The sequence below is a fragment of the Poecilia formosa genome, unplaced genomic scaffold (assembly GCF_000485575.1).
Source record: "Poecilia formosa unplaced genomic scaffold, Poecilia_formosa-5.1.2 Scaffold143, whole genome shotgun sequence".
NCBI classification, from domain to species: Eukaryota; Metazoa; Chordata; class Actinopteri; order Cyprinodontiformes; family Poeciliidae; genus Poecilia; species Poecilia formosa.
In genome coordinates, this window is record NW_006800082.1 from 692,694 (window position 1) to 702,214 (window position 9,521).

The 9,521-nt window shown below is 37.5% G+C and overlaps 1 protein-coding gene across 1 annotated transcript; it reads right to left on the minus strand.

Moving 5' to 3' along the window:
- Window positions 1-6,148: 6,148 nt before the first annotated feature.
- LOC107837460 (myosin-10-like) lies at window positions 6,149-7,458 on the minus strand. Its single transcript, XM_016676890.1, has 2 exons — window positions 6,506-7,458; window positions 6,149-6,433 (listed from the first exon to the last, which is right to left on the minus strand). The coding sequence occupies exons 1-2, from the start codon at window positions 7,438-7,440 to the stop codon at window positions 6,229-6,231; spliced, it is 1,140 nt and encodes a 379-aa protein (XP_016532376.1). The 5' UTR covers window positions 7,441-7,458; the 3' UTR covers window positions 6,149-6,228.
- Between the last annotated feature and the right edge of the window lie 2,063 nt (window positions 7,459-9,521).

Genomic DNA, 9,521 nt, shown 5'->3' on the forward strand with positions numbered 1-9,521 from the left:
TTTTTCTTCTCAGAACCATAATTGTTTAAATTGTTTATGCACCATCAGACAACTCAAAACTAAAGCTGGCGTTCAAGGAAGATACGGCGCAGGTTTACAAACCCTACAAGGAAGAAGCAGAAAAGTGACCATTTTCACATGCGAACAACAAAACTGACACACATAATGTTTGGTCATTTATCGTAGATTGACACAAAATTAGAATTCTGAGATTAAAATTAAAATTCCTTTTTTTTCAGTGACCATAATCCTCTTCTGTAATATACAACAACTGTGAAATTATTATTTTTTTTATGACATTAAAATATCAAAATAACGTTTTGCACACATTTGCAATAGAAACGGCACTTCTGAGGCTGGGAAGATAAAAACTGTGGAGAAGTTCTCGCTCAACAAGATTGTGCACAAACATTTCTCAGCAGATGAGCCACAACAGGAAGTTGCGTCAAAGCCCGTCCCCCCCACAGGTTACTCAGGTCAAAGCCAAACAGACACAATCTCTGCTTTTTACCCTTGTGTGTGCGAGGACTGAGGCAAACGTAAAACTTGCATAATTTGAGGCAAATGATACAAGTTTTACGTGTGTGGGATCGGTTGGACCCTATTTCTAAATACAAGGGTTAAACACAGGCTGAATGATTTCTCCTCTCTCCATCTCCTGAATGTCTTGCATGATGCATTTTCATTTCTATCTCATTTTTATGCTGCTGAGCAAAGATTTGTTTTCATTGTTTGCTTTTTGCAATACTAAAAAAAAAAGTTATAATCCTTTCCAGTTTCATCAGCTCTGCAAAATGATAGTTGTTTGTGTTTTATTCAGCCCAGCTGTTGCCGCTTCACCTCAGATAAGACTTTTGGTTTGAGTAGTTTAGAGTTCTACAGGGTGAGAAATAATAATTTAGCCTCCCACGTACGTTGGTTCAAAGCGGCCTAACTTACACGTAGTCCTTCAGTCTCCAGAAAATTCTTCCGACATCTTTGGAAGCCCCTTGACCCTCTGGTGCTTCAGGTCAAAATCATCTCTTGACCTGAATATTGGTCTTGCTATAATGGAAACTAGTAACTAAAAGCTGGGTTGGATGTTTGACCTCCTTGCTTTCCTGTGAGCAATGGCTGGATAGGAACTGGAACAGTGCGACGCAGTCAGACAGGCTCCTGTCAGGTCACTTCGTTCATTTCTACATGAACTATTCTGTGAAACAAAATGCATATTTTATGGGCTAAATAAAAGCGCTCTTATTTCCGGGAACATTTTGAACTTTGGAGATGTTTTTGGCTTTTGAATCCAGGCTTCGGTAAATATGAAAATGATGTTTAAGCCTCCTCCTACATGACAGGGCAGACAAGATGAGCGAAATAAAATCGAAATTTGTGGAGAATTATCCCTCTTTAATCACTGTGGGAGGGCTGCATAGTTAAAAAAAATCATCTTCAAATTTACAGCAGCCTTCACACCACTGGTAGAGATGTATTAAAGGTGCTAAAATAAATACAGCAGCAGCATAATTCCACACTGATTTTAATTTAATCCACCTTTTACTTTCATCCTGTTTTTGCAGTAAGGATTAAATGGTGCACTGGGTACCAAAAACACCTTGCAGCAAGAAGGTCCTTGGTTTGAATCTTGATCTGAAGTCTTTTTGCATTGAGTTGCTCCTCTATGGGTACTCCAGCTTCCTCCCAGAGTCCAAAAACACGAGGCACCAGAAACCCTGCAAGGAGAAGCATGAACAGATGAAGGCTGATTAGACAGACATCCATCCTTCCTGTAGATCTAATCTGATGAAATCTTCTTTCCAATTTCACTTTTCAAATTGATCAAAGTTTCCAAAATGTTGCTGCAAGATTCTGCGGAGAGGAATGGTCCAACTTTATGAAGAGATATCCCAATGACATACGATTGTGGAAAGTATTAATAGCAGAGTGCCAAAGAATGTGGCAATTTTATGTTAATATAAGATATTACTTCGTTTCAGATGATGTAGCACCGACGTCATCCTAAGCAGATGGAGGGCAGGAAGTAAATGTTTACTTCTTTTGATCCAGCATCAAAATGTCTAAAGTCTGTGTCCTGTACGGTTGTTCCAACCGTTCTAATAGAGAGAAAGATAAACGTTATTTTCGTGTTTCAAAGGTAGCTGGTCACAAGGGAGTTAATTTTAAAAACCTACAGAAAAAAAGAGGAAAAAAGTGGATCAACAATCCACAGCTAAAAACAGGCGGTATGGAAACTAACAACGCCAGAGTTTGCAGCTCCACTTTCGAACAGGTAACAATCGTATCGTTTAAATTGTATTTTCATTTATTTTATTGGACGGTTATTTAGAAAGACAAGCATTCATATGAAAGCTAAAACATATTATTTTTATGCCCTAGCTTGGTTGTCCTCAGANTAATAGCAGAGTACCAAAGAATGTAGCAATTTGACGTAGCACCGACGTCATCCTAAGCACTAAGCAGATGGAGGGCAGGAAGTAAATGCAGCCCGTTTACTTCTTTTGATCAAGCATCAAAATGTCTAAAGTCTGTGTCCTGTACGGTTGTTCCAACCGTTCTAATAGAGAGAAAGATAAACGTTATTTTCGTGTTTCAAAGGTAGTTGGTCACAAGGGAGTTAATTTTAAAAACTTACAGAAAAAAAGAGGAGAAAAGTGGAACAACAATCCACAGCTACAAACAGGCGGTATGGAAACTAACAACGCCAGAGTTTGCAGCGCCACTTTCGAACAGGTAATGATCGTATCGTTTAAATTGTATTTTCATTTATTTTATTGGACGGTTATTTAGAAAGACAAGCATTCATATGAAAGCTAAAACATATTATTTTTATGCCCTAGCTTGGTTGTCCTCAGAATGCTAATGTTATCAGCTAGCTCCGTGCTGAGTCAGAAAATATAATGTTTATTTAATGGGACTTTCATGCTAAAAAATAAATAAATAAATAAAATAAAATAAAATATAACTTATCCAGCCATACAATCGTAGTGAGCTGTGACTATTCCCCCACATGGTTTGTGTCTGACCACAAATTATATTCGTGGCCAGACATGAACGAGTTTCTGTAGATAGGAGTGAATGGTTGACCTGCATTGCACATGAATCCAGTGTCTTACAACTCAACATTAACGTATAACTCCAGCATGAATAAAAAATTATTTACCAGGAGATCCAAGCTCATAGAAATAACACGGGTTAGTTCGTTGTTAGCAATAGCATTGTTATCTTAGACTAATTACTTAAAGTAGCACAACGCACTACTCACCATAAACAAGTCGACAGTCATTTAATGCTTCATTCGATCCTAAATGCTTGACCCAACCTGAAACTAAACTAGAGAAATTACTGTTCCCAGCGAAATAGCCATGAGAATGCATATTTACATGAGAACAAAGAATAAGAAGTAGAAAAAGCAGAAGAAAGCTACAGTCATACATTGTAGAAATCTTTTGCTAAGTAACTAAATTTAGCAAAGGTATAGCACCATTCAGCAGAAGAAGCAGAAGTTTGTGTGCCACCTGAATTATTTGAAAAAGTCAAAAAGTGAAACAGAGCTTAATAAATATGATAATTAGCACAGGAAGTGGAAATTAGTACAAAAGCAGAAATATTTGAAAAAGTTGAACAGTGAAACATAGCAAAAAGCATAAATTAGCAGAAGTAGAAATTAGTAAAAAAAACAGAAAATTTGAAAAAGTGAAACATGGCAAAACAAATAGCATAAAGGAGCAGAAGTAGCATATTTGCAGAATGATTGATGGAGAAATGCAAGAAACATGAGAACAAAGAACAAGAAGCATCCATCCATCCATCCATCCATCCATCCATCCATCCATCCATCCATCCATCCATCCATCCATCCATCCATCTCTGTCTGTCTGTTATATACAGGAAGATAGACAAACAATATTTGTATAAAACCTTAAATATTTGACAAAGTACAATAGTAACATACAGAAAAAGATATAGCATAGATTAGCAAAAGCTAAAATAAGTAAAAACCCTGAAATATTTGAAAAAGCTGATAAGGAAAACTTTGCAAAAAGCATAAATTAGAAGAGCAAAAATTAGTACAAACCTGAAAGAGTTGAAAAGAAATTATAGCAAAAAGCAAAAAATAGTACAAAAATCAGAATATTTTGATGTATGAATTGGTAAAATTGATTAAAGTTTGCAAACGACCTTTGTAGACGGTAAAACCAGTAAAGCAGAAGGCATACACAGAAAGGTAGATAAACAGAATGCTGACACACAGACAGAAAGAGCTCAGCAGCGAAATACATTGAATGAATAGGAGAAGGTGTGACATGTCTGTAACTCCAGAAGAGTTTGACAGAAAACAGTAAGACCTGTAACAACAGAGCTGTAAAGTCTTACTGTTACAAGTGTTAAAAGAGTTGAAAAAAGTAAAATATAGCAAAAAGCATAAATTAGCAGAAGCAGAAATTAGTTCAAAACCAGAAACATTTGAAGAAATGAAACATAGCAAAACAAATAGCATAAAGGAGCAAAAAAAGCAAAACATTTTGATATTTGAATTGCTAAAATTGATTAAAGTTTGCAGAAGACCTTTGCAGACAGTAAAACCAGTAGAAGCAGAAGGCACATACAAAAAGGTAGACAAACAGAATGCAAACACACAGATAGAAACGGAGCACAAGAGAAAAATACATTGAAAGAATAGGAGAAGGTGTGACATGACTGTACTCCAGTAGAGTTTGACAGAAAACAGTAAGACCTGTGGTAGTAATAGTTCCATAAAGTAGACACACATGGCTACGTTTTAATGCATAAATAATTTTTCTACAGTGAAATATGTATGAATAGCATCATTTTGTCTGTCAAAAAGCATAAAAAGTTCAAAAACGGCAGTAACTAGTGTATACACTCTAGCAACTGACGACAGTTATAGAATTCCACCATGCATTTCAATGGGGCAAAAATTTGCACAAAAGGGCAATTATTTCAAAAAGTGCAATAGTGAAGTTTACCAAAAGTCATAGCAGAAATCTCCAGAAGAAGCAGAACGTTTTGATATATGAATTAGTACAATTAGTGAAAGATAGTAGAAGTAGTTAACGAACGAAAAATACGGAAAATTAACTTTATACCAGGTGAGTCTCTCACCTGAGAATGTGAACCTGTACTGGGCTGATTCTGTGCCTTCAAATAATTTTAACAGCTCCTGGACAAGTTTCATAACTTATAAGTCTGAAACAGGAACAGGTCAGAAAAAAATTGTGTGCTACATTTGAGACAGACTCCTTTGATGTATGAAAAAGTGATGTCATCACTTCACTGCTGATGTCATTGTTACCATAGGAACTGAACATTCTAATGGTGCATTCACACCAAACACGTTTTGAGCGTCAAGCGAGTCTGGTTTACATTCAAAATCTATGTGAAGCATCCAACACCACGCTAGATGCTTGAAACATGCCGCAAAGGCCCTCGACGCGCCTCCACATAGACTTTGAAAGTAAACCAGATGCGCCTGACGGTCAAAATGCGTTTGGTGTGAACGAACCATTATATGTACAATGTCATATTAGGTCCATCATATTAGGACCAAAGCCCAGTCCTAATATGATGGATTCATTGCTTTGGATCAGGGATAACGTTTAGAGGTAAGATGCCAATTAAATTTTAGTTAATGTTAGGGTTAGCAATAGACTAGTATTGGGTGGGGTTAGGGAAAATGTTAGGGTAAATGTATGGGTTAGGGTCACAGCTACTAACATGAAGGGAAATGAATGCAAAGTTCTAATATGGGTCGAAATAGTTTTGACAAACCTGTATAGAATTTTGTTTTCTAAATCATTCTGTAAATAACAATTATATGTTAGGTTGTTTTTCTGGCAATTGCATAGCTGCAGCATACCAGTAGACTAATGCGTTGAATGTGCTGAGACACATTCAACGCATTAGTAACCAATCAGTACCAAAGGGCAAACTTTTGGTTCTGATTGGTTGTTTCTGGACAGAAGCAAAGACAGAGGAATTTTCACAGATTCTCTGTTTCATAATTTATTTGTCAGACACTTTTAATATTCATCCATCCACTTAAGTGTGTTAGACTTAACATACTTAAGTGTGTTAAGTCTAACACACTTATCCTTGCACACACACTGTTTTGATTGTGTCTGTTTTGATTTCCTAAATTTGTGTAAAATGTTGAATTTCCATAATGCCCAGTGTTGGCAAAACCTAGGTTTGCTAACACTCAGGTAGTTAGTCCCACTTGGGTCTGGGTCGGTGTAAAGGCTGAGCCGGGCATAGCTTGGACTTCATGCCAATGCCAGCATGAAGGCCCCCCATGCAACCAGTGGAGGTTGGTCGCATGGGTGTCTGTCTTTCCTCGGACCTCCCTGGTTGATTGGAGGTCCAACTTTCCTCAGACCTCCCTGGTTGATTGGAGGTCCATCTTTCATCGGACCTCCCTGGTTGATTGGACGTCCGTCTTTTCTCGGATCTCCCTGGTTGATTGAATATCTGTCTTTCGTCAGACCTCTCTGGTTGATTGGAGGTCCATCTTTCCTCGGACCTCCCTGGTTGATTGATGGCCTGTCTTTCTTCAGACCTCCCTGTTTGATTGGAGGTCTGTCTTTCCTTGGTCTCCTCTGTTGGTAGGGAGCCTTCTCTTTGCAGGGGGACCTCTGGTTGGGTGGAAACTCTAGGATGCTTGTTTTCTACAGCAAGCTTCAACTTCACCTTCAGGTCCGCAACCTGACCCTGCAGAGCTTTCACCATTTCCTCCTGCTCTTTGAACTTGGAAGCTTGCTCAGAGTGTCTTTTGAGCTGCTCCTCATATTTAAGTCTCACTCTATATTCTTCGACCATTACTTCTATGAGACCTTTATTGCGGGAGGCGTATTTTTCAGCCTCCCACTTGAAGTACTCCAGCTGTCGAAGAATGCTCTTGTCGGTTATAACTTTGGAAGAGCAAGCAGCCTGTTCACGTTTAGCTTGCAAGAGACGTTCTTTTTCCAACATTTTTTGCAGCTTTTGAATCTCCTCCTGCTGTGATGTTATTTCAGCCTGGTATGCAATCCTTCGATCTCTTTCCTCATGGAGTTCAAAGGTCTTACTCTGCAGTTCTGTTTTAAGATTGTCTACCTGTTTTGTCAGATCTCTAACGTGTTGGCTAGTCTCTTCCTCTAAGGGGGTGATCCTGAAGTCAGCAGATGGAGTTGTTTCCTGCTTGACCTCCAATGACCTTGGATTCTCCAAGTCGCCTGAAGGACTTGATTCCCCCTGGATGTCTGTTGATTCATCTTCCGACTTAATGCAAGATGAATCAACAGATTCAACAGAATCGCTGTCATCTTCTAAAGGGAAAATGATCGCGTCATAGTCGACTTGGATGTTGAGATCCATTATGTCGACCCATGAAAGCTCAGCTGGAAAAGCTTCATGTTGACAAACAATCTGTTGTTGCTTCATATTTAAACGGTGGTAAATTCTCGCTTCTTCGAAAGGCGTGTAATATCTTGAATTGATATCTCAATCTTTCCGATAAACTTCGTACGTGCTCTGAAGAGGGATCTGCCGCGATAGAACTGTGGAACAGGTCAGAGAAAATGCTGTCTGTGAGCTACATTCAAGAGAGAGATTCCCTTGTGATATCATAGAGTGATGACATCAATGCTGATGTCATTGATGCCATTGGAACTCAACATTCTATTGTAGCCTGAAGTAAAAACATTTTGCTAGACAATGTCAAACATTGAGAAGTTTTAGTTTTTGTTATCAAACATTATGAAGCCAAAAAAAACAACAACTCAGAAATGTACAGGGCCAACCTCGAGAATCAACTGAAATCCAGTTTCACGCAAATACAAGGACGCTGGCATAAATGTTTAGCTTTTGAACGGCAGCTTTCTTGGTTGCTATCAAGCTAATTTTCTCTTAGCTAATTTTCTTGTCTCTTCCACCAAGAGACATGCAAACATACCTTTATCTTGACTTTTTTCTGTTCTTCCTCTTTTTCTATCTCCCTGAAGAATAAGTTCTCTTTTGCGACACTGGTTTGTTTGCTTTTCTTCCACCGGTGCTTTTTTGAGGTTTGAATATGCATTGAACAGCAGCTCAAATCACAGGGTAACATTACCGACCACCAGGGGGAACCCAAGCGCAATTAATTTTTTTCTTTTTGCCCATATCAAAATTGGTTTCTACATGACTAAATATATATTTAATATTTGGAAGGAGTCTGTGATAGGAGTCTGCTGCCCTGCCATTGAATAGAAGTTCAAATTTATAGGACTACTGATTGCTAAATGAAGGAGCAGGTGTGTGCAGTTTTCAACCCCTAATTTCCTCCATGTCTCTTCTCAGATACATGGTGCATAGCTGAGGAAATCCTCAGGTTACAACTCAATAAAGTCCAAACCATCTTTAAGTTTACAATAATATATATGTTCAATGTACAATGTACGCTTCATGCATTAGTGTATTTTTGTCTAGTTTTTAGAGCAAATATCACATATATAACTAAACACAACATGCAGAGAGTTGAACACTGTGTTTGTCAAGGAATGTAGTAATATAATATAAAATAATAATAAAATAATGATATAAAACCTGAAATAATTGAAAGAGGTGAAAAGTGAAAGATATAAATTAGAGAAATTAGTATTAAAAAAAATCTGAACAAAGCATAAGAAGTAGGAAAGAAAGCACAAAAAATGCTTATCCATCCATCCATAGAAAGTGGAAGGAGCATAAAGAAATCAGAAACACAAGCAGAAATAAAATTGAGCAGGAGAAATCACAATAAGCAAACAAATTGTTAATCACAGAAGAAAGACCCTGGTGCTAACCTTTGTAGAATCCATCCATCCATCCATCCATCCACCCACCCACCCACCCACCCACACACACACACACACACACACACACACGCACACACACGCACACGTACTTACATACATACATACATCTATTCAAATGAAAGCTTAAGTGTAACAATATTGATTTACCGCAATCAACAGCTATTGCAGGAATGGATGGCAACTTGAAGAAATCACCACATTTCTAAAATATTTGAAAAAGTAAGACATAGCAAAAGACATAGCAAAAGACATAGCAAAAAAATTAGCAAAGGAGTAGCAGAATTCAGAAGAAGAAGCATTAGTTTGTGTGTAACTTAAATTATTTGAAAAAGTCAAATATTGAAGTAGAGCTTAAAAAATAGCATAATTAGCACAAGAAGCGGAAATTACTACAAAACCAGAAATAGTTGAAACAGTTGAACTGTGAAACATAGCAAAAAGCATAAATTTGCAGAAGCAGTAATTAGTACAAAACCAAAAATATTTGAAGAAGTGAAACATAGCAAAACAAATAGCATAAAGGAGCAAAAGAAGCAGAAAAGATTGATATATGAATTGCTAAACTTGATTAAAGTTTGCAGAAGATCTTTGAAAACAGTAACACCAGTAAAAGAAGAAAGGTAGACAAGCAGAATTAATTTGCTCAAAAGGGCAATTATTTCAAAAAGTACAATAGTAAATTTTAGCAAA